The following is a 27,542-nucleotide window of genomic DNA, read 5'->3' as shown; positions in this document are numbered from 1 at the left end:
GAATGTACATGAATGTACATGAATGTACATGAATGTACATGAATGGTACACAATACCGACGAGATGAAAATAAGACACATGTTAAATATCTGAACGTCTTTATTGTAGACGTTTCGCCATCCAGTGGTTTTATCAATACAAAATTCAAAGACATAATTGGAAAACAGTAGAACTATCTACACAGATGACAGCGAAGAAATAAGTTATACATTGAAGTCTCAACAGGACTCAGTGTTCAGTGAGTCGTTTATCAGAGTAAACATCGGAAATCTAAATTATTTTTTATGACCGAGACTCAAAATTTTGTTAATATTTCCAGAATTTCTTATATAACCCTAACGCCACTTTGAAAAAAAAGCAATTAACGACGTGCCCATGAACTCTGCCCCAGACCCTGACTCGTGCCCATGCACTCTACTCCAGGTCCTGATTCGTGTAACTCAGGGTTCATCAAGAAGTGTAAGAAACCCCTTTTACGTGCCATAAATATTCTATGAAGAGGGAGCCTAGACACGGGAATCATACTACAGTCGCTAAGAAGACATATCCCCACTCCACAAAGGTGGCAGTAAAGCAACTGTGAAAAATTATAGACACATAGCATTAACGTCGTACATCATAAAAATCTTTGAAAGGGTTCTAAGAAGCAAGATCACCAACCACTTGGATACCCAACAATTACACAACCCAGGGCAACATGGGTTTAGGGCAAGTCGCTCCTGCCTCTCACAACTAATGGGCAACGATCCTGGATGTTCTGGAGGATAAACAGAATGCAGATGTAGTATACACAGACTTTGGGAAAGCTTGCAACAAGTGAGATCATGGTGTAATAGCACACAAAATGCGTGATAATGGGAATAATGGGTAGATGAAGTCATAACTTCCTAACAAACAGAGCACAAAGAGTAATAGTAAACAAAGTCAGAGGCGGCTACTGTGAAAAGCTCTGTTCCACAAGGTACATTACTTGCTCCCAACTTGTTTCTCATCCTCATCCTTGACATAGACAGAGATTTAAACCATAGCACCTTGTCTTCTGCTGACAATACTAGAATTTGCATATAGTGTCATCCACTGAAGACACTGCAAATCTCCAAGCGCAAATAAACTAAGTCTTCAAATGGGCCACAAAAAAACAATATGAAGCTTTAAAAACGACAAATTTCAATTACTGCGCTATGGAAAACTTGAAAAAAATCAGAGTATAAAACAAAATCTAACCACACAATAGAGCGACAAACAAATGTGAAGAACCTGGGAGTGATAATATCAGAGAATCTCACTTTCAAAGATCATAACAATGTCACTATCACATCTGCTAGGGAAATCATAACATGGATAATAAGAACCTGCAAAACTAGAAATGTCAAGCCTATGATGATTCTCTTTAAATTGCTTATTCTCAGTCTAGGTTGGAATATTGCTGTACACTAACGGCACCTTTCAAGGCTGGCGAAACTGCATGTCTGGAGAATATACAGAGAACTTTCACTACACGTTAAGTACAATCAAACGTCTCAGTTACTAGGAACGTTTGCAGACCCTTGAGGTGTACTTCTTTGAATGAAGACGAGAAAGATACATCATAATTTACTTGAAAAATCCTAGAGGGACTAGTCAAAATCTGCACACGTAAATCACTCTCTATGATGGCAAAAGACTCAGCAAACGGTGCAACAATTCCTCCCCCCCCCCAATAAAAAGCAGAGGTGCCGCAAGTACACTAAAAGATAACACAATAAGTGTCAGGATCCCAAGACTGTTCAACTGCCACCCATCATATATAAGGAGGAGATTACCAGAAGACCCCTGGCTGTCTTCAAGAGGGGACTGGACAGACACCTGAAGTCACTACCTGACCACCCGGGCAGTACTTCGTATGTTGGATTACGTGCGGGCAGCAGTAACAGCCTGGTTGATCAGGTCCTGATACACCGCGAGGCCTCGTCATGGACCGGGCTGCAGAGGCACTGACCATCCAGAACAATCTCCAGGTAAAACACAACCGATGTCACACTATGGGTGAACACGTATTTTCAGAAATCAGACTTAACTCTCACAACCACAGCTCCAGGCAAGCAAGACCTATCACACTTGATAACACACCACCACCACCAGTGTTAAGACTTGATAACACACCACTACCACCACCAGTGTTAACACTTGATAACACACCACCACCACCAGTGTTAAGACTTGATAACACACCACTACCACCAGTGTTAACACTTGATAACACACCACCACCAGTGTTAACACTTGATAACACACCACCACCAGTGTTAACACTTGATAACACACCACTACCACCAGTGTTAAAACTTGACAACACACCACTACCACCAGTGTTAACACTTGATAACACACCACCACCAGTGTTAATACTTGATAACACACCACCACCAGTGTTAACACTTGATAACACACCACCACCACCAGTGTTAAGACTTGATAACACACCACTACCACCAGTGTTAACACTTGATAACACACCACCAGTGTTAAGACTTGATAACACACCACCACCACCAGTGTTAACACTTGATAACACACCACCACCAGTGTTAACACTTGATAACACACCACCACCAGTGTTAACACTTGATAACACACCACCACCAGTGTTAACACTTGATAACACGCCACCACCAGTGTTAACACTTGATAACACACCACTACCACCAGTGTTAACACTTGATAACACACCACCACCAGTGTTAAGGCTTGATAACACACCACCACCAGTGTTAACACTTGATAACACACCACCACCACCAGTGTTAACACTTGATAACACACCACCACCAGTGTTAACACTTGATAACACACCACCACCAGTGTTAAGGCTTGATAACACACCACTACCAGTGTTAACACTTGATAACACACCACTACCACCAGTGTTAACACTTGATAACACACCACCACCAGTGTTAAGGCTTGATAACACACCACCACGACCAGTGTTAAGACTTGATAACACACCACTACCACCAGTGTTAACACTTGATAACACACCACCACCAGTGTTAACACTTGATAACACACCACCACCACCAGTGTTAACACTTGATAACACACCACCACCACCAGTGTTAAGACTTGATAACACACCACCACGACCAGTGTTAAGACTTGATAATACACCACCACGACCAGTGTTAAGACTTGATAACACACCACCACCACCAGTGTTAAGACTTGATAACACACCACCACCACCAGTGTTAAGGCTTGATAACACACCACTACCAGTGTTAAGACTTGATAACACATCACCACCACCAGTGTTAAGACTTGATAACACACCACCACCACCAGTGTTAACACTTGATCACACACCACCACCACCAGTGTTAACACTTGATAACACACCACCACTACCAGTGTTAACACTTGATCATACACCACCACCACCACCAGTGTTAACACTTGATAACACACCACCACCAGTGTTAACACTTGATCACACACCACCACCAGTGTTAATACTTCATAACACACCACCACCAGTGTTAACACTTGATCACACACCACCACTACCAGTGTTAACACTTGATCATACACCACCACCACCAGTGTTAAGACTTGATAACACACCACCACCAGTGTTAACACTTGATCACACCACCACCACCAGTGTTAACACTTGATAACACACCACTACCACCAGTGTTAACACTTGATAACACACCACCAGTGTTAAGACTTCATAACACGCCACAACCAGTGTTAACACTTGATAACACACCACCACCACCAGTGTTAAGACTTGATAACACACCACCACCACCAGTGTTAACACTTGATAACACACCACCACCAGTGTTAACACTTGATAACACACCACCACCAGTGTTAACACTTGATAACACACCACCACCACCAGTGTTAACACTTGATAACAAACCACTACCACCAGTGTTAACACTTGATAACACACCACCACCAGTGTTAAGGCTTGATAACACACCACCACCAGTGTTAACACTTGATCACACAGCACCATCAGTGTTAAGACTTGATAACACACCACCACCAGTGTTAACACTTGATCACACACCACCACCACCAGTGTTAACACTTGATAACAAACCACTACCACCAGTGTTAACACTTGATAACACACCACCACGACCAGTGTTAAGACTTGATAACACACCACCACGACCAGTGTTAAGACTTGATAACACACCACCACCACCAGTGTTAACACTTGATAACACACCACCACCAGTGTTAAGGCTTGATAACACACCACCACGACCAGTGTTAAGACTTGATAACACACCACTACCACCAGTGTTAACACTTGATAACACACCACCACCAGTGTTAACACTTGATAACACACCACCACCACCAGTGTTAACACTTGATAACACACCACCACCACCAGTGTTAACACTTGATAACACACCACCACCAGTGTTAACACTTGATAACACACCACCACCACCAGTGTTAAGACTTGATAACACACCACCACGACCAGTGTTAAGACTTGATAACACACCACCACGACCAGTGTTAAGACTTGATAACACACCACCACCACCAGTGTTAAGACTTGATAACACACCACCACCACCAGTGTTAAGGCTTGATAACACACCACTACCAGTGTTAAGACTTGATAACACATCACCACCACCAGTGTTAAGACTTGATAACACACCACAACCACCAGTGTTAACACTTGATCACACACCACCACCACCAGTGTTAACACTTGATAACACACACCACTACACACTTGATCATACACCACCACCACCACCAGTGTTAACACTTGATAACACACTACCACCAGTGTTAACACTTGATCACACACCACCACCAGTGTTAATACTTCATAACTGTTAACACTTGATCACACACCACCACTACCAGTGTTAACACTTGATCATACACCACCACCACCAGTGTTAAGACTTGATAACACACCACCACCAGTGTTAACACTTGATCACACCACCACCACCAGTGTTAACACTTGATAACACACCACTACCACCAGTGTTAACACTTGATAACACACCACCAGTGTTAAGACTTCATAACACGCCACAACCAGTGTTAACACTTGATAACACACCACCACCACCAGTGTTAAGACTTGATAACACACCACCACCACCAGTGTTAACACTTGATAACACACCACCACCAGTGTTAACACTTGATAACACACCACCACCAGTGTTAACACTTGATAACACACCACCACCACCGGTGTTAACACTTGATAACAAACCACTACCACCAGTGTTAACACTTGATAACACACCACCACCAGTGTTAAGGCTTGATAACACACCACCACCAGTGTTAACACTTGATCACACAGCACCATCAGTGTTAAGACTTGATAACACACCACCACCAGTGTTAACACTTGATCACACACCACCACCACCAGTGTTAACACTTGATAACAAACCACTACCACCAGTGTTAACACTTGATAACACACCACCACCAGTGTTAAGACTTGATAACACACCACCACGACCAGTGTTAAGACTTGATAACACACCACCACCACCAGTGTTAACACTTGATAACACACCACCACCAGTGTTAAGGCTTGATAACACACCACCACGACCAGTGTTAAGACTTGATAACACACCACTACCACCAGTGTTAACACTTGATAACACACCACCACCAGTGTTAACACTTGATAACACACCACCACCACCAGTGTTAACACTTGATAACACACCACCACCACCAGTGTTAACACTTGATAACACACCACCACCAGTGTTAACACTTGATCACACACCACCACCACCAGTGTTAACGCTTGATAACAAACCACTACCACCAGTGTTAACACTTGATCACACAGCACCATCAGTGTTAAGACTTCATAACACACCACCACCAGTGTTAACACTTGATCACACAGCACCATCAGTGTTAAGACTTCATAACACACCACCACCAGTGTTAACACTTGATCACACAGCACCATCAGTGTTAACACTTGATCACACAGCACCATCAGTGTTAAGACTTGATAACACACCACCACCAGTGTTAACACTTGATCACACACCACCACCAGTGTTAACACTTGATCACACAGCACCATCAGTGTTAAGACTTGATAACACACCACCACCACCAGTGTTAACACTTGATAACACACCACCACCAGTGTTAACACTTGAAAACACACCACCACCAGTGTTAAGACTTCATAACACACCACCACCAGTGTTAACACTTGATAACACACCACCACCAGTGTTAACACTTGAAAACACACCACCACCAGTGTTAACACTTGATAACACACCACTATCAGTGTTAAGACTTGATCACACAGCACCATCAGTGTTAAGACTTGATAACACACCACCACCAGTGTTAACACTTGATCACACACCACCACCACCAGTGTTAACACTTGATAACAAACCACTACCACCAGTGTTAACACTTGATAACACACCACCACCAGTGTTAAGACTTGATAACACACCACCACGACCAGTGTTAACACTTGATAACACACCACCACCACCAGTGTTAACACTTGATAACACACCACCACCAGTGTTAAGGCTTGATAACACACCACCACGACCAGTGTTAAGACTTGATAACACACCACTACCACCAGTGTTAACACTTGATAACACACCACCACCAGTGTTAACACTTGATAACACACCACCACCACCAGTGTTAACACTTGATAACACACCACCACCACCAGTGTTAACACTTGATAACACACCACCACCAGTGTTAACACTTGATCACACACCACCACCACCAGTGTTAACACTTGATAACAAACCACTACCACCAGTGTTAACACTTGATAACACACCACCACCAGTGTTAAGGCTTGATAACACACCACCACCAGTGTTAACACTTGATCACACAGCACCATCAGTGTTAAGACTTGATAACACACCACCACCAGTGTTAACACTTGATCACACACCACCACCAGTGTTAACACTTGATCACACAGCACCATCAGTGTTAAGACTTGATAACACACCACCACCAGTGTTAACACTTGATCACACACCACCACCAGTGTTAACACTTGATCACACAGCACCATCAGTGTTAAGACTTGATAACACACCACCACCAGTGTTAACACTTGATCACACACCACCACCAGTGTTAACACTTGATCACACACCACCCACACCAGAATTAAAGACTTGACAAGACTTTTGGAGACGTCAGAGTCAGCGTTTCACTGCCTTAATTAATTCTGGTTGCAAGATGATTGCACATTCAACATTCTACTACTCTTTTTTTTGGTGAGAGCTCTGAGCTCTCTCTTCATTAACCCTCCCGAGTCATTTTAATTAGAGAGCTCATTGAGACTTCCGCTAGAGCTCATTTAGACGTAAATTAGAGAACTCGTTTAGACGTAAATTAAACAACTCGTTTAGACGTAAATAAGAACATAAGAAAGAAAGAGCATTGCAGCAGGCCTACTGGCCCATGTGAGGCAGGTCTAACTCACACCCACACATGTATTTATCTAACCTAGTTTTAAAACTACACAAGGTTTTAGCTTCAATAACGGTACTCGGGAGTTTGTTCCACTCATCCACAACTCTATTACTAAACCGGTGCTTTCTATATCTTTAATTAATTTAATTTTTTCCAATTTGAAACCATTGCTGCGAGTCCTGTCTTAAGATATTTTTACCACATTATTTATATTCCCTTTATTTATTCCCTTTTTCCATTTATACACCTCAATCATACCCCCCCCCTCCCCCTAATTCTACGCTAATCTAGAGAGTGCAGATTCAGGGCCCTCAGTGTGTCCTCACAGGGAAGATTTCTGATACATGGGATCACCTGTGTCATGCTCCTTTGTACGTTTTTAAGTGCATTTATATTCGTTCTGTAATACGGTGACCAGAACTGTGCAGCATAATCTACATGAGAGCTGACCAAAGATATACAGAGTTGAAGAACAACCTCCTGTTAGCTATACTTCTTGATATGAAACCAAAAATTTTGTTCGCTTTATTTCGAATACTTATTAACTGTTGTCCGAGCTTTAGATTACTGCTACCCAAAACTCCCAAATCTTTTATGCAGTCAGAAATATAGAGATCTACATTATTTTGTTTATAAGTATCATGGTTATTTACCTTTCCAACCTTTCAACTTTGCATTTGTCTATGTTAAACTGCATCTGCCACTTCACTGACCACTGCATCAGTCTATTCAGATGTTTCTGGAGCACTTTAGCGTCCTCGTCAGAATGAATTTGACGGCCTATTTTCGTGTCATCGGTAAACTTGCTATGTCGCTATTTATACCCACATCTATATTCTTTATGAAAATTGTGAACAACAAGAGACCCACCACTGACCCTTGTGGAACACCGCTCGTGACGTTTCCCAACTCTGATTTCTCCCCGTTTATGCAAATTCTTTGTTGTCTATCTGTCAGCCACACTTCTCTCCAGGGAAAAAAATTTCCTCGTATTCCACGTGCCTCGACTATCCTCATTAGTCTCCGATGTGGGACCCTGTCACAAGACTTGTTAAGTTCATATACACAATATTATATTCATTATCATGATCCACCTCCTCAAATACCTTGGTGAAAAAAGTTAGTAAGTTTGTAAGGCAGGAACACCCCTTTGTAAAACCGTATTGAGATTCAAAGATCAATTTATGTCTTTCAAGATGACTACGAATAGCCTCGGCAATTACAGATTCCATCAATTTTCCCACTTTGGAGGTTAGGCTTATTGGTTTGGAGTCTGAAACTAAGGATCTGTCTCCTGCTTTGTAGATACGTATCACATTTGCCATTTTCCACTTATCTGGCACTATGCCAGTTTGCAGAGATATGTTGAGAAGATTAGCCAAAGGTTCAGCAAGTTTTCCACCTTACATTCCTTTAAAACCCTTGCGAAGAGTTCATCAGGTCCTGGGGATTTGCTAGGTTTTAATTTATCTATTTGTCTGAGAACCATGTCACTAGTGACTTGGATCGTGCATAGCTTATTAGGGTAATTCAATCATATATTGAAACTGATTTGTGGTCGCTTTCCCCAAGCTCATCATTACCCTCAAGATTATTAATTAGTGATTCCTTGTTGAGAAGAACCAAGTCAGGCAGGTTATTTTCTCTAGTTGGTTCTGTCTCAAACTGTTTTAAAAAACAATCCTGAATCCTGCTAGACTCCAGATTTCCTGTCACATCGCTCCAATTAATTTGTCTAAATTTAAAATCTCCCATTAACACATCATTTAGATGTAAATTAGAGAACTGATTTAGACCACACCTGTCAGAGGGTGCTTATACCACACCTGTCAGAGGGTGCTCATACCACACCTATCAGAGGGTGCTCATACCACACCTGTCAAAGGGTGCTTACACCACACCTGTCAGAGGGTGCTCATACCACACCTGTCAAAGGGTGCTTACACCACACCTGTCAGAGGGTGCTCATACTACACCTGTCAGAGGGTGCTCATACCACACCTGTCAGCGGGTGCTCACACTACACCTGTGTATCACTAATCACTAGCATACTTAAGTAGCAGCCACCTCAGCTCACACACCGAGGGTCTGTGGGTCGATCTCCGACACAAGTGCATATGTTGGGCATGTCTCCTATTACCTGCTGCCCTTGTGGACCTGGCAGTAAGTAGGGGCCTAGGTGTTAGAGCAGAGGTGTGGGTGGCATCCTGGGGGAGGGTGAAGAAATTCAGTGGTAATAATCCAGCCAGTCTCATGGTGTGGATATATTACTGTATTATCCTGGGTTAATGATGATATCATCATTATTATTATCAATATCATTATCATATCATTATCATCATCGTTATTATCAGTATTATAATTATCATCGCTATTGTTAACATCAAAATAATAATTATCATCATCAATAGCTTCATCATTATAATCATCATTATCAACATCACTATTATCATTACCATAATTTTTCCACACACACAATGTACACCAGTCGGGGCCAGGAGCTATGAATCGACCCGTGCAACCACAGTTAGGCGAGTACAGACACACACGCACACATCATTTACACCAGTCGGGGCCAGGAGCTATGAATCGACCCGTGCAACCACAATTAGGTGAGCACAGCCACACACACACACACACACACACACACACACACACACACACACACACACACCAACACACACCAACACACACACACACACACACAGGAGTTCGGACTCGACCCCCGCAACCTCAACTAGGTGAGTACACACACACACACACACACACACACACACACACACCTGGCTATTGTAACATTCACCATGGCTGCCTCTCAACCTCTCAACCAACTCCACCAAGAAACATTTCCGCTTAGCCACCCGACAACCGGAAGTGCTCCTCCGAAGAAAACGCAAACGAACTCCGCCCAGCGGAAGTACGCCACAAAAAGCACACGGCAACACTGCGAGAAATCTTTACAAGCAAGGATTGCGTGAGTCTCGTGCTGATACTCTGGTGTGAGTGAGTCACGCAGGTGAGTGTTCGCAGGTAACACAATAAAACATTTGGATAAATAGTTCAGAGCACCGACAAGTTGATAAATTAAGACACATGTGCAACACTTGGGTATCTTTATTGTAGGAACGTTTCGCCCCCAAAGTAGGCTCCTACAGTCAAATATAGAGGAGACTAAATATCAGGAGAGTAGAAGAAGTGAGAGATAAAAACTGTGTGTCTCACTTACCAAGTTGTCAGTACTGTGTCTCACTTACCAAGTTGTCAGTACTGTGTCTCACTTACCAAGTTGTCAGTACTGTGTCTCACTTACCAAGTTGTCAGTACTGTGTCTCACTTACCAAGTTGTCAGTACTGTGTCTCACTTACCAAGTTGTCAGTACTGTGTCTCACTTACCAAGTTGTCAGTACTATGTCTCACTATTATAATGAGAAACAGGTTATCTTAACTTGAAAATTCTCCTCACAAGAACTCCCAAATCTCCTCCACATTCACCCTAAGATCTACATCACTTATAAGTACCGCAGTTATTTGTTCTTCCCAGCACTAGAACCTTGCACTGCGTCTGCCACCCGCTGCTCCACCACATGCGGGTTTGTCACCCGGGGCGCTGCTACCAGCACTGCAATAAATCTCCGCAGGATAACAATGATACCCGGGTGGCTGGTGATGCATCTCCAGCCGTCACTAGCAGCCAGGACCAAACCCTCGGGGGAAAGAGCTAGATTTGTCCCGGTGACGGTCCAGGACCAAACTTGCTATATTTCACGCCTAGACCCGCCCACCTCTGACACTTCCTCACCCAGGCATAAGACCATTGTCAGAAGAACACATCTTGCTGGGATGTACTGCTAGGATGTACTGCTGGGATGTACTGCTGGGATGTACTGCTGGGATGTACTGCTCTACCCACCCATATTTGTCTTTTACACGGGGAAACGTCTTCACAACGTCTCAAGATGACGAAATGCTGTTGTTGAGTCAGTGGTGTTGTTGACTGGTACACAACACAAGCAACAGCTGCCTGGTACACAACACAAGCAACAGCTGCCTGGTACACAACACAAGCAGCAGCTGCCTGGTACACAACACAAGCAGCAGCTGCCTGGTACACAACACAAGCAACAGCTGCCTGGTACACAACACAAGCAACAGCTGCCTGGTACACAACACAAGCAACAGCTGCCTGGTACACAACACAAGCAGCAGCTGCCTGGTACACATCACAAGCAGCAGCTGCCTGGTACACATCACAAGCAGCAGCTGCCTGGTACACATCACAAGCAGCAGCTGCCTGGTACACATCACAAGCAGCAGCTGCCTGGTACACATCACAAGCAGCAGCTGCCTGGTACACATCACAAGCAACAGCTGCCTGGTACACAACACAAGCAACAGCTGCCTGGTACACAACACAAGCAACAGCTGCCTGGTACACATCACAAGCAGCAGCTGCCTGGTACACATCACAAGCAACAGCTGCCTGGTACACATCACAAGCAGCAGCTGCCTGGTACACAACACAAGCAGCAGCTGCCTGGTACACAACACAAGCAACAGCTGCCTGGTACACAACACAAGCAGCAGCTGCCTGGTACACAACACAAGCAGCAGCTGCCTGGTACACATCACAAGCAGCAGCTGCCTGGTACACAACACAAGCAACAGCTGCCTGGTACACATCACAAGCAACAGCTGCCTGGTACACAACACAAGCAACAGCTGCCTGGTACACATCACAAGCAACAGCTGCCTGGTACACAACACAAGCAACAGCTGCCTGATACACATCACAAGCAACAGCTGCCTGGTACACAACACAAGCAGCAGCTGCCTGGTATACAACACAAGCAACAGCTGCCTGCTACACAACACAAGCAACAGCTGCCTGGTACAAATCACAAGCAACAGCTGCCTGGTACACAACACAAGCAACAGCTGCCTGGTACACAACACAAGCAACAGCTGCCTGGTACACAACACAAGCAACAGCTGCCTTGTACACAACACAAGCAACAGCTGCCTGATACACATCACAAGCAACAGCTGCCTGGTACACAACACAAGCAGCAGCTGCCTGGTATACAACACAAGCAACAGCTGCCTGCTACACAACACAAGCAACAGCTGCCTGGTACAAATCACAAGCAACAGCTGCCTGGTACACAACACAAGCAACAGCTGCCTGGTACACAACACAAGCAACAGCTGCCTGGTACACAACACAAGCAACAGCTGCCTGGTACACAACACAAGCAACAGCTGCCTGGTACACAACACAAGCAACAGCTGCCTGGTACACAACACAAGCAACAGCTGCCTGGTACACATCACAAGCAGCAGCTGCCTGGTATACAACACAAGCAACAGCTGCCTGGTACACATCACAAGCAACAGCTGCCTGGTACACAACACAAGCAGCAGCTGCCTGGTACACAACACAAGCAGCAGCTGCCTGGTACACAACACAAGCAGCAGCTGCCTGGTACACATCACAAGCAGCAGCTGCCTGGTACACAACACAAGCAGCAGCTGCCTGGTACTCAACACAAGCAGCAGCTGCCTGGTACACATCACAAGCAACAGCTGCCTGGTACACAACACAAGCAGCAGCTGCCTGGTACACAATACAAGCAACAGCTGCCTGGTACAAATCACAAGCAACAGCTGCCTGGTACACAACACAAGCAACAGCTGCCTGGTACACAACACAAGCAACAGCTGCCTGGTACACAACACAAGCAACAGCTGCCTGGTACACAACACAAGCAACAGCTGCCTGGTACACATCACAAGCAGCAGCTGCCTGGTACACAACACAAGCAACAGCTGCCTGGTACACAACACAAGCAACAGCTGCCTGGTACACAACACAAGCAACAGCTGCCTGGTACATATCACAAGCAGCAGCTGCCTGGTACACATCACAAGCAGCAGCTGCCTGGTATACAACACAAGCAACAGCTGCCTGGTACACATCACAAGCAGCAGCTGCCTGGTACACATCACAAGCAACAGCTGCCTGGTACACAACACAAGCAACAGCTGCCTGGTACACATCACAAGCAGCAGCTGCCTGGTACAAAACACAAGCAACAGCTGCCTGGTACACATCACAAGCAGCAGCTGCCTGGTACACATCACAAGCAGCAGCTGCCTGGTACACAACACAAGCAGCAGCTGCCTGGTACACATCACAAGCAGCAGCTGCCTGGTACACAACACAAGCAACAGCTGCCTGGTACACATCACAAGCAGCAGCTGCCTGGTACACAACACAAGCAACAGCTGCCTGGTACACATCACAAACAGCAGCTGCCTGGTACACAACACAAGCAACAGCTGCCTGGTACACATCACAAGCAGCAGCTGCCTGGTACACAACACAAGCAACAGCTGCCTGGTACACAACACAAGCAACAGCTGCCTGGTACACAACACAAGCAACAGCTGCCTGGTACACATCACAAGGAGCAGCTGCCTGGTACACAACACAAGCAACAGCTGCCTGGTACACATCACAAGCAACAGCTGCCTGGTACACATCACAAGCAGCAGCTGCCTGGTACACAACACAAGCAACAGCTGCCTGGTACACAACACAAGCAACAGCTGCCTGGTACACAACACAAGCAACAGCTGCCTGGTACACATCACAAGCAACAGCTGCCTGGTACACATCACAAGCAGCAGCTGCCTGGTACACAACACAAGCAGCAGCTGCCTGGTACACATCACAAGCAGCAGCTGCCTGGTACACAACACAAGCAGCAGCTGCCTGGTACACAACACAAGCAGCAGCTGCCTGGTACACATCACAAGCAGCAGCTGCCTGGTACACAACACTATCATTCACTATATCACACTGAGTTTACTGAACACACATCTGTGTTGTAATGTTGTTTTTCAAGTGTTGAGTTATAACTTCTCTACTTCTGGTAAGTGTTGAGTTATAAGTCCACTAATACTTTTTCCACACTGTCACCTTGACCCTTTAGCGAGTGACCTCTGACCTCCGCTCGCAGCACCGACCTCACTACAATATTCACTGACCCACCAACTAGCTGAAACCTAACAGTAATTTATGTATTGGAACGTAAAGGTCTTGTGTGGTATTGTTTCACGAGAGAGACAGAGATTACTTGCATACACTCCTAATCTCTAATAAGGTGAATAAAACTCTCAACTTTACAAGACAGAATAAAACCCTCTTTTATCCTGAGTTTCCATCTGCAGATGGTGGAGATCAGCTGGCGCCGTGGTGCTGGTGTCTTGGTGCTGCTGACCTTCCTCACAGCAGAATGCCAACAGCAACAGCAGGAGCAGTCTGCGGCACGCACAGCTCAGTACAGCAGACGCTTCCCAACCACACAGGTGCTGGGAGGCGCCCAAAGATTTCGACAAGCCCTCAGAATTCAAGACATTCGTCACAGACCTCCACAGACCACACAGCATCATAACAAATTGTCGTCGAAGGGATCTGAGGATCCACAGATCAGTCATCACAGACTCACAGGCCAGCCTGAGGCCCAACAGTCCAACCCTCCAAGACTTGCAGACAGTTTACAACCTCCAAAACAGTGGCTACCAGTAGAAGAAAGACCTCAAGAAGTCCAAAGTCTCTCAGAATCTCAAAGACCGTCAGGATTCCCAAAAGCTCAAGGGCCTTTGAAGGCTTCTGGAACTCCAAGAGCTCCAGGGCCTTCGAAGGCACCTGGAACTCCAAGAGCTCCAGGGCCTTCGAAGGCTTCTGGAGCCCCAAGAGCCCCGGGAACCCCGAGACTTCCAGAATACCCAAATGCCCCAACGCTACACGATGGCCCACGTGCCCCCGAGACCCTGGAAGCTCCCGAGGGCCAAGTAACTTCTCAAAGCCCAAGACGTCCTGGAAACTTGGGATTCCCCGATGTTCCCAGAGTTCCCCAAGTACCCAATCACCTGCCTCTAGACTTAACTAATCGCTTACAAGAGTTCCCCACTCTGGCAGAGTCCTTGCAAGCGGCACCGCATGCGGCTTCCATGCACTCCTTCTTCGAACCCACGATACAGGTACGACAAGACAAGTCACCAACGATACAGGTACGACAAGACAGGTCACCCACGCTACAGGTAACACAAGACAGGTCAAACATGATACAGGTAACACAAGACAGGCCACACACGATACAGGTCACATAAGACACAGGTCACACACGATACAGGTAACAAGATACAGGTCACACAAGACACAGGTAACACAGCACAGGTAACACAAGACACAAGTCACACAGGACAGGTCACAGGTCACACAAGACACAGTCACACACAATACAAGTAACACAGGACACAGGTCACCCACAATACAGGTCACAGATCACACACGACACAGGTCACATGTTAAATTCACAATAGTCAGGTTAAAAATATATTTCTTAGATTATTCTAAGTTAAGTCAGTTTGATGGATCTAAGGAAAATAATTCAGTACATTTTAAAACATTTCTGCTCATTGATGAGTTGATAAGATTGATGCCTACTGTGTTGTGAGTTGATGATATTGATGTTTACTGTGTTGTGAGTTGATATTAATGTTTACTGTGTTGTGAGTTGATGATATTGATATTTACTGTGTTGTGAGTTGGTGAGAGTGAGGCTTCCCCTCCCCCCTCCCCCCTCCCTTTCCTCTTCTCCCCTCTCTCTTTTTCACTTCACCCCCTCCCCTCTACAACCTTCCACTTACACAACTTTCCTCAACAAAAGTTTTCTCCTTGTGGCGCGTCCTGATGACGACAACTATGTGGCTCGTTGTTGCAGGTGGAGGAGGAGGAGCTGAGTGAAGGTGAGTGGCAGGAGTACCTGCACTCTGAGTGGGGCAGTGACGGTGTGGTGCCTCGCCTCATCTCAACACCACCACCCTATGTTGTCAATGTTAACTACGGCAGTCACCAGTGTGTTCACCTGGGGAACACCATCACTCCAGCACACTCTGCACACAAGCCTAAGTTGCTAGAGTAAGTGTACTCGTCAGGTGAAGTTGCTAGAGTAAGTGTACTCGTCAGGTGAAGTTGCTAGAGTAAGTGTACACGTCAGGTGAAGTTGCTAGAGTGTACTCGTCTGGTGAAGTTGCTAAAGTGTACACGTCAGGTGAAGTTGCTAAAGTGTACACGTCAGGTGAAGTTGCTAGAGTGTACACGTCAGGCGAAGTTGCTAAAGTGTACACGTCAGGTGAAGTTGCTAGAGTGTACTCGTCAGGTGAAGTTGCTAAAGTGTACACGTCAGGCGAAGTTGCTAAAGTGTACACGTCAGGTGAAGTTGCTAGAGTGTACTCGTCAGGTGAAGTTGCTAAAGTGTACACGTCAGGTGAAGTTGCTAAAGTGTACACGTCAGGTGAAATTGCTAGAGTGTACTCGTCAGGTGAAGTTGCTAAAGTGTACACGTCAGGTGAAGTTGCTAAAGTGTACACGTCAGGCGAAGTTGCTAAAGTGTACACACTGAAGTTGCTAGAGTAAGTGTACTCGTCAGATGAAGCTGCTAGAGTAAGTGTACACGTCAGGTAAAGTTGCTAAAGTGTACACGTCAGGTGAAGTTGCTAGAGTAAGTGTACTCGTCAGGTGAGGTTGCTAGAGTAAGTGTACACGTCAGGTGAAGTTGCTAGAGTAAGTGTACACGTCAGGTGAAGTTGCTAGAGTAAGTGTACACCTCAGGTGAAGTTGCTAGAGTAAGTGTACTCGTCAGGTGAAGTTGCTAGAGTAAGTGTACTCGTCAGGTGAAGTTGCTAGAGTAAGTGTACACGTCAGGTGATGTTGCTAGAGTAAGTGTACACGTCAGGTGATGTTGCTAGAGTAAGTGTACTCGTCAGGTGAAATTGCTAGAGTAAGTGTACTCGTCAGATGAAGTTGCTAGAGTAAGTGTACTCGTCAGGTGAAGTTGCTAGAGAAAGTGTACTCGTCAGGTAAAGTTGCTAAAGTGTACACGTCAGGTAAAGTTGCTAAAGTGTACACTTCAGGTGAAGTTGCTAGAGTAAGTGTACACATCAGGTGAAGTTGCTAAAGTGTACACGTCAGGTGAAGTTGCTAGAGTAAGTGTACTCGTCAGATGAAGTTGCTAGAGTAAGTGTACACGTCAGGTGAAGTTGCTAGAGTAAGTGTACTCGTCAGGTGAAGTTGCTAGAGTGTACTCGTCAGGTGAAGTTGCTAGAGTAAGTGTACACGTCAGGTGAAGTTGCTAGAGTAAGTGTACTCGTCAGGTGAAGTTGCTAGAGTAAGTGTACTCGTCAGGTGAAGTTGCTAGAGTAAGTGTACTCGTCAGGTGAAGTTGCTAGAGTGTACTCGTCAGGTGAAGTTGCTAAAGTGTACACGTCAGGTGAAGTTGCTAGAGTAAGTGTACTCGTCAGGTGAAGTTGCTAGAGTAAGTGTACTCGTCAGGTGAAGTTGCTAGAGTGTACTCGTCAGGTGAAGTTGCTAAAGTGTACACGTCAGGTGAAGTTGCTAAAGTGTACTTGTTTGTTAAAGTTGACAGAGTAAGTGTGCTCGTGAGTTGAAGTTGCTAAAGTGTACTCATAAGCTAAAGTTACCAGAGTAAGTGTACTCATAATTTAAAGCTCATATTCCTTTCCAAGTGTTAGCAGAAGAGTGGCAGGAGACTCGAACCATGGTGCTGGGTGTGGCAGGCCCAACACTACCACTCAGCCAAGAAAGTTATAATGTTAGAAACAGCACTTCTTGCCACACGCCAGTACCCCGGTTCGAGTCTCCGTTCTATCTTCTGTCTGTGCGTCGTTCATTATGACTTGTAATAGGTGTGCGCTGAACCCGTGTGGGCTCTTCAGGAAATGTTGCATGCTCGACCCTCCGTCAGCTAAGAACAACACTGTTTCTCCACAGTGTACAACCTCTCCCAGATCTCTGAATACTCCTGCCACCAGCCACACCATCCCTGCCACCAGCCACACTATCCTTGCCACCAGCCATACTATCCTTGCCACCAGCCACACCATCCCTGCCACCAGCCACACCATCCCTGCCACCAGCCACACTATCCTTGCCACCAGCCATACTATCCTTGCCACCAGCCACACTATCCCTGCCACCAGCCACACTATCCCTGCCACCAGCCACACTATCCCTGCCACCAGCCACACTATCCTTGCCACCAGCCACACTATCCTTGCCACCAGCCACACTATCCCTGCCACCAGCCACACTATCCTTGCCACCAGCCACACTATCCTTGCCACCAGCCACACTATCCCTGCCACCAGCCACACTATCCTTGCCACCAGCCACACTATCCCTGCCACCAGCCACACTATCCTTGCCACCAGCCACACTATCCTTGCCACCAGCCACACTATCCTTGCCACCAGCCACACTATCCCTGCCACCAGCCACACTATCCTTGCCACCAGCCACACTATCCTTGCCACCAGCCACACTATCCCTACCACCAGCCACACTATCCTTGCCACCAGCCACACTATCCTTGCCACCAGCCACACTATCCCTGCCACCAGCCACACTATCCCTGCCACCAGCCACACTATCCTTGCCACCAGCCACACTATCCCTGCCACCAGCCACACTATCCTTGCCACCAGCCACACTATCCCTGCCACCAGCCACACTATCCTTGCCACCAGCCACACTATCCTTGCCACCAGCCACACTATCCCTGCCACCAGCCACACTATCCTTGCCACCAGCCACACTATCCCTGCCACCAGCCACACTATCCTTGCCACCAGCCACACTATCCTTGCCACCAGCCACACTATCCCTGCCACCAGCCACACTATCCTTGCCACCAGCCACACTATCCTTGCCACCAGCCACACTATCCTTGCCACCAGCCACACTATCCTTGCCACCAGCCACACTATTCCTGCCACCAGCCACACTATCCTTGTAATAAAGTTGGTAGAATTACCGACAATATGTAAAGTAAAAGGACACAAGTGCAACTAATGTGACATTTATTGTGGCAACGTTTCGCTCTCCAGGAGCTTTATCAAGCCATTACAAACAATACATGGACACAGAGGGTATATAAAGGCTCAGAGTGAGGTGAATACTAGTGAGGTACCATTCCGATGTTCACTAGTGGTAGTAGTAGTAGTAGTAGTGGTAGTGACAAAAGCAATTAATTCGCTCCTGGAGAGCGAAACGTTGCCACAATAAATGTCACATTAGTTGCACTTGTGTCCTTTTACTTTACACACTATCCTTGCCACCAGCCACACTATCCCTGCCACCAGCCACACTATCCTTGCCACCAGCCACACTATCCTTGCCACCAGCCACACTATCCCTGCCACCAGCCACACTATCCTTGCCACCAGCCACACTATCCCTGCCACCAGCCACACTATCCTTGCCACCAGCCACACTATCCTTGCCACCAGCCACACTATCCTTGCCACCAGCCACACTATCCCTGCCACCAGCCACACTATCCTTGCCACCAGCCACACTATCCTTGCCACCAGCCACACTATCCCTACCACCAGCCACACTATCCTTGCCACCAGCCACACTATCCTTGCCACCAGCCACACTATCCCTGCCACCAGCCACACTATCCCTGCCACCAGCCACACTATCCTTGCCACCAGCCACACTATCCCTGCCACCAGCCACACTATCCTTGCCACCAGCCACACTATCCCTGCCACCAGCCACACTATCCTTGCCACCAGCCACACTATCCTTGCCACCAGCCACACTATCCCTGCCACCAGCCACACTATCCTTGCCACCAGCCACACTATCCTTGCCACCAGCCACACTATCCTTGCCACCAGCCACACTATCCTTGCCACCAGCCACACTATTCCTGCCACCAGCCACACTATCCTTGTAATAAAGTTGGTAGAATTACCGACAATATGTAAAGTAAAAGGACACAAGTGCAACTAATGTGACATTTATTGTGGCAACGTTTCGCTCTCCAGGAGCTTTATCAAGCCATTACAAACAATACATGGACACAGAGGGTATATAAAGGCTCAGAGTGAGGTGAATACTAGTGAGGTACCATTCCGATGTTCACTAGTGGTAGTAGTAGTAGTAGTAGTGGTAGTGACAAAAGCAATTAATTCGCTCCTGGAGAGCGAAACGTTGCCACAATAAATGTCACATTAGTTGCACTTGTGTCCTTTTACTTTACACACTATCCTTGCCACCAGCCACACTATCCCTGCCACCAGCCACACTATCCTTGCCACCAGCCACACTATCCTTGCCACCAGCCACACTATCCCTGCCACCAGCCACACTATCCTTGCCACCAGCCACACTATCCCTGCCACCAGCCACACTATCCTTGCCACCAGCCACACTATCCTTGCCACCAGCCACACTATCCTTGCCACCAGCCACACTATCCCTGCCACCAGCCACACTATCCTTGCCACCAGCCACACTATCCTTGCCACCAGCCACACTATCCCTACCACCAGCCACACTATCCTTGCCACCAGCCACACTATCCTTGCCACCAGCCACACTATCCCTGCCACCAGCCACACTATCCTTGCCACCAGCCACACTATCCTTGCCACCAGCCACACTTTCCCTGCCACCAGCCACACCATCCCTGCCACCAGCCACACTATCCCTGCCACCAGCCACACTATCCTTGCCACCAGCCACACTATCCTTGCCACCAGCCACACTATCCCTGCCACCAGCCACACCATCCCTGCCACCAGCCACACCATCCTTGCCACCAGCTACACCATCCCTGCCACCATCCACACTATCCTTGCCACCAGCCATACTATCCCTGCCACCAGCCACACTATCCCTGCCACCAGCCACACCATCCCTACCACCAGCCACACTATCCTTGCCACCAGACACACTACCCCTGCCACCAGCCACACTATCCTTGCCACCAGCCACACTATCCTTGCCACCAGCCACACTATCCTTGCCACCAGCCACACTATCCCTGCCACCAGCCACACTATCCTTGCCACCAGCCACACTATCCCTACCACCAGCCACACTATCCTTGCCACCAGCCACACTATCCTTGCCACCAGCCACACTATCCCTGCCACCAGCCACACTATCCCTGCCACCAGCCACACTATCCTTGCCACCAGCCACACTATCCCTGCCACCAGCCACACTATCCTTGCCACCAGCCACACTATCCCTGCCACCAGCCACACTATCCTTGCCACCAGCCACACTATCCTTGCCACCAGCCACACTATCCCTGCCACCAGCCACACTATCCTTGCCACCAGCCACACTATCCTTGCCACCAGCCACACTATCCTTGCCACCAGCCACACTATCCTTGCCACCAGCCACACTATTCCTGCCACCAGCCACACTATCCTTGCCACCAGCCACACTATCCCTGCCACCAGCCACACTATCCTTGCCACCAGCCACACTATCCTTGCCACCAGCCACACTATCCCTGCCACCAGCCACACTATCCTTGCCACCAGCCACACTATCCTTGCCACCAGCCACACTATCCCTACCACCAGCCACACTATCCTTGCCACCAGCCACACTATCCTTGCCACCAGCCACACTATCCCTGCCACCAGCCACACTATCCTTGCCACCAGCCACACTTTCCCTGCCACCAGCCACACCATCCCTGCCACCAGCCACACTATCCCTGCCACCAGCCACACTATCCTTGCCACCAGCCACACTATCCTTGCCACCAGCCACACTATCCCTGCCACCAGCCACACCATCCCTGCCACCAGCCACACCATCCTTGCCACCAGCTACACCATCCCTGCCACCATCCACACTATCCTTGCCACCAGCCACACTACCCCTGCCACCAGCCATACTATCCCTGCCACCAGCCACACTATCCCTGCCACCAGCCACACCATCCCTACCACCAGCCACACTATCCTTGCCACCAGCCACACTACCCCTGCCACCAGCCACACTATCCTTGCCACCAGCCACACTATCCTTGCCACCAGCCACACTACCCCTGCCACCAGCCACACTAACCCTGCCACTAGCAACACTACCTCTGCCACTAGCAACACTACCCTGCCATTAGTCACACTATTCCTGTCACTAGCCACACTACCCCTGCCACTAGCAACACTATCCCTGCCACTAGCCACACTACCCTACCACTAGCCACACAACCCCTGCCACTAGCAACAGTATCCCTGCCACTAGCCACACTACCCCTGCCACTAGCAACAGTACCCCTACTACTAGCAACACTACCCTGCCACTAGCGACACTACACTGCCACTAGCCACACTACTCCTGCCATTAGCCACACTACCCCTGCCACTAGCCACACTACCCTTGCCACTAGTAACAGTACCCATGCCACTAGCCACACTATTCCTGCCACTAGCAACAATACCCCTGCCACTAGGAACACTACCCTGCCACTAGCCACACTACCCCTGCCACTAGTAACAGTACCCCTGCCACTAGCCACACTACTCCTGCCACTAGCAACAGTATCCCTGCCACTAGCCACACTACTCCTGCCACTAGCAACAGTACCCCTGCCACTAGCCACACTACCCCTGCCACTAGTAACAGTACCCCTGCCACTAGCCACACTACCCCTGCCACTAGCAACAGTACCCCTGCCACTAGCCACACTACTCCTGCCACTAGCAACAGTATCCCTGCCACTAGCCACACTACTCCTGCCACTAGCAACAGTATCCCTGCCACTAGCCACACTACTCCTGCCACTAGCAACAGTATCCCTGCCACTAGCCACACTACTCCTGCCACTAGCAACAGTGCCCCTGACACTAGCCACACTACCCCTGCCACTAGTAACAGTACTCCTACCACTAGCAACAGTACCATGCCACTAGTCATACTACCCCTGCCACTAGCCACACTACCCCTGCCACTAGTAACAGTACCCCTGCCACTAGCCACACTACTCCTGCCACTAGCAACAGTATCCCTGCCACTAGCCACACTACCCTTGCCACTATCCACACTACTCCTGCCACTAGCAACAGTATCCCTGCCACTAGCCACACTACTCCTGCCACTAGCAACAGTATCCCTGCCACGAGCCACACTACTCCTGCCACTAGCAACAGTACGCCTGCCACTAGCCACACTACCCTTGCCACTAGCCACACTACTGCCACTAGCAACAGTATCCCTGCCATTAGCCACACTACCCCTGCCACTAGCCACACTACCCCTGCCACAAGCCACACTACCCCTGCCACTAGTAACAGTACCCCTGCCACTGGCCACACTACCCATGTCACTAGTAACAGTACCCCTGCCACTAGCCACACTACCCCTGCCACTAGTAACAGTACCCCTGCCACTAGCCACACTACCCCTCCCCTGCCACTAGCCACACTACCCCTGCCACTAGCCACACTACCCCTCCCCTGCCACTAGCCACACTACCCCTGCCACTAGCCACACTACCCCTGCCACTAGCCACACTACCCCTGCCACTAGCCACACTACTCCTGCCACTAGTAACAGTACCCCTGCCACTAGCCACACTACCCCTGCCACTAGCCACACTACCCCTGCCACTAGTAACAGTACCCCTGCCACTGGCCACACTACCCATGTCACTAGTAACAGTACCCCTGCCACTAGCCACACTACCCCTGCCACTAGTAACAGTACCCCCGCCACTAGACACACTACCCCTGCCATTAGCCACACTACCCCTCCCCCGCCACTAGCCACACTACCCCTGCCACTAGCCCCACTACTCTTCTTAAGGATCAGTCGTATCGAGCTCCCTGATTCAGTTTATTTTCGACATTGGATATCGCTCAAGGGAGTAAACCTCAGCTTGTTTTTTCCTGACAGACTCTCAGTCATTCAATCAGTCAGTCAGTCAGTCAGTCAGCCACTGAGGCAAACTTTGATAGTGAAAGAGACTTTTAGGTTCAATTTAAGCCCTGATTTATCCAGCTGGGTCGTTCATGCAGGGAAGACTTTTATGAAAGTCCAACAATTTTGCACCGGCTTTTTCTAAGGTTATATAAGTGAAGCATTGAGCTCCAGTATTGGCTGGCAAGCTTAGCTTTATGTAAGCTTACAACGTCAGCTTAATGTCCCCTGCATCAGTCACTTACTGTACACATAACTGATGTTCACTATTGGTTTACACAAGCATGTTTAAAACCAGGATGTTTGGTCCAGGATGTTTGGACCAGGATGTTCAGAGCAGGATGTTTGAACCAGGATGTTTGGACCAGGATGTTTGGACCAGGATGTTTGGACCAGGATGTTTGGACCAGGATGTTTGGACCAGGATGTTTGGACCAGGATGTTTGGACCAGGATGTTTGGACCAGGATGTTTGGTCCAGGATGTTTGGACCAGGATGTTCAGAGCAGGATGTCTGGACCAGGATATTTGGTCCAGGATGTTTGGACCAGGATGTTTGGACCAGGATGTTTGGACCAGGATGTTTGGACCAGGATGTTTGGACCAGGATATTTGGACCAGGATGTTTGGACCAGGATGTTTGGACCTGGATGTTTGGTCCAGGATGTTTGGACCAGGATGTTCAGAGCAGGATGTTTGGACCAGGATGTTTGGTCCAGGATGTTTGGACCAGGATGTTTGGAGCAGGATGTTTGGACCAGGATGTTTGGACCAGGATGTTTGGACCAGGATGTTTGGTCCAGGATGTTTGGTCCAGGATGTTTGGACCAGGATGTTTGGACCAGGATGTTTGGACCAGGATGTTTGGACCAGGATGTTTGGTCCAGGATGTTTGGACCAGGATGTTTGGACCAGGATGTTTGGACCAGGATGTTTGGACCAGGATGTTTGGACCAGGATGTTTGGACCAGGATGTTTGGACCAGGATGTTTGGTCCAGGATGTTTGGACCAGGATGTTTGGACCAGGATGTTTGGACCAGGATGTTTGGTCCAGGATGTTTGGACCAGGATGTTTGGACCAGGATGTTTGGTCCAGGATGTTTGGACCAGGATGTTTGGACCAGGATGTTTGGACCAGGATGTTTGGACCAGGATGTTTGGACCAGGATGTTTGGTCCAGGATGTTTGGACCAGGATGTTTGGACCAGGATGTTTGGACCAGGATGTTTGGACCAGGATGTTTGGACCAGGATGTTTGGTCCAGGATGTTTGGACCAGGATGTTTGTTCCAGGATGTTTGGACCAGGATGTTTGGACCAGGATGTTTGGACCAGGATGTTTGGACCAGGATGTTTGGACCAGGATGTTTGGACCAGGATGTTTGGTCCAGGATGTTTGGACCAGGATGTTTGGACCAGGATGTTTGGACCAGGATGTTTGGACCAGGATGTTTGGACCAGGATGTTTGGACCAGGATGTTTGGTCCAGGATGTTTGGACCAGGATGTTTGGACCAGGATGTTTGGACCAGGATGTTTGGTCCAGGATGTTTGGACCAGGATGTTTGGACCAGGATGTTTGGACCAGGATGTTTGGTCCAGGATGTTTGGACCAGGATGTTTGGACCAGGATGTTTGGACCAGGATGTTTGGTCCAGGATGTTTGGACCAGGATGTTTGGACCAGGATGTTTGGTCCAGGATGTTTGGACCAGGATGTTTGGACCAGGATGTTTGGACCAGGATGTTCAGAGCAGGATGTTTGAACCAGGATGACTGAATCAGGGTGATTGAACCAGGGTATCTGAACCAGGATGTTTGAATCATTATGTTTGAATCAGGATGTTAGAACCAGGATGTTTGGACCAGGATGTCTGGACCAGAATGATTGAACCAGGATGTCTGAACCAGGATGTTTGAACCAGGATGTTTGAACCAGGATGTTTTAAACCTGGATGTCTGAACCAGGATGTTTGAACCAGGATGTTTGAACCATGATGTTTTAAACCTGGATGTCTGAACCAGGATGTTTGACCTAGGATGGTTGAACTTACAGGTCGTACTTTATAATTATTATTGTTATAATTATAATTATTATTATTATCATTATTATTATTAATTGAGGTTCCCAGGTGAGGCTGGTGGTGTGTACACAGTATTGATGGTGGACCTGGATGTTACCACCTCACCATACATCAACTGGCTACTGATCAACGTACCCACAGACCACATCAATAAAGGTACCGTACCCTCTATCACCGTACCTCTCACACTACCTGCTCATCTCTCACCAGCAGACACAAGCACTACAGTAGGTCCGCTGGCCCCTGCTAGGCACTTCCTACTTAACACACGCTAAAAATTATATATGCTTTCATTATTGTGTATATGTTAACTAAAAAAAATAATGGATGCTGGTTAGAGGAAGCTATGCTAGGATATGTATGATTAAGCATGGTTTTGTTAGGTTAGGTTAGGTTAGGTTAGGTTAGGTTAGGTTTGGTTAGGTTTCGTTAGGTTAGGTTAGGTTTGGTTAGGTTAGGTTAGGTGAGGTTAGGTTAGGTTTGGTTAGGTTAGTTTAAGTTAGGTTAGGTTACGTTAGGTTAGGTTTCGTTAGGTTAGCATAGGTTAGGTTAGGTTAGGTTAGGTTAGGTTAGGTTAGGTTAGGTTAGGTTAGGTTTGGTTAGGTTAGGGTAGGTTAGGTTAGGTCAGGGTAGGTTAGGTTAGGTCAGGCTAAGTTAGGTTAAGTCAGGTTAGGTTAGATTACGTTAAGTTAAGTTAGGTTATGTTCCACAGATGTCAGTTTAGGGTCTTCTGTGGTTCATAATTAATATTAATAACCTTGACGAAGGAGTCAATAACGTACATAAATAATTTGATTAACGACGAGAGACATAACAGATGAAACAACACACTGGAAGAACACCAGTCAACTTGTGCAACACTTGCAACACTTAGCAGCATGCAAGTGGCAGATGCAACTCAGTGGGGAAACAGAAAGAGAAAGAGACAGAACGATAGAAAGAAAGTCTTAATCATTAGAAATGAAGATAGCACTCACACTACAAAAATATTTGGCATGTCAAGCAGACAGTGAAGTGTTCAGCAAAGGTCACCTTACCATGTCTGCTGGTGTTACCAGCTAGTGACTAGTGTGGAGTGTTACAGTGTTACCATGTCTGCTGGTGTTACCAGCTAGTGACCAGTGTG

General features: G+C 47.5%; 2 protein-coding genes across 9 annotated transcripts in view; one reads left to right on the top strand and one right to left on the bottom strand.

Moving 5' to 3' along the window:
* The window catches only part of LOC128696147 (protein lin-10), a 921,476-nt gene that overhangs the window by 416,803 nt on the left and 477,131 nt on the right, over positions 1-27,542 (bottom strand). The gene's annotated exons all lie outside the window — the stretch shown is intronic.
* LOC128696149 (uncharacterized) overlaps positions 1-27,542 on the top strand; it is an 81,350-nt gene that overhangs the window by 40,882 nt on the left and 12,926 nt on the right. Inside the window, exons 2-4 of the mRNA XM_053787293.2 lie at positions 14,744-15,556; positions 16,300-16,496; positions 26,457-26,572. Coding sequence (XP_053643268.1) covers positions 14,744-15,556; positions 16,300-16,496; positions 26,457-26,572 — 1,126 coding nt within the window. The remainder of the gene's footprint in view (positions 1-14,743; positions 15,557-16,299; positions 16,497-26,456; positions 26,573-27,542) is intronic.

The sequence above is a fragment of the Cherax quadricarinatus genome, chromosome 48 (genome assembly GCF_038502225.1).
Source record: "Cherax quadricarinatus isolate ZL_2023a chromosome 48, ASM3850222v1, whole genome shotgun sequence".
Taxonomy (NCBI): Eukaryota; Metazoa; Arthropoda; class Malacostraca; order Decapoda; family Parastacidae; genus Cherax; species Cherax quadricarinatus.
The sequence above is the reverse complement of the archived record's forward strand: the minus strand, read 5'-3'. Positions and strand labels throughout refer to the sequence as shown.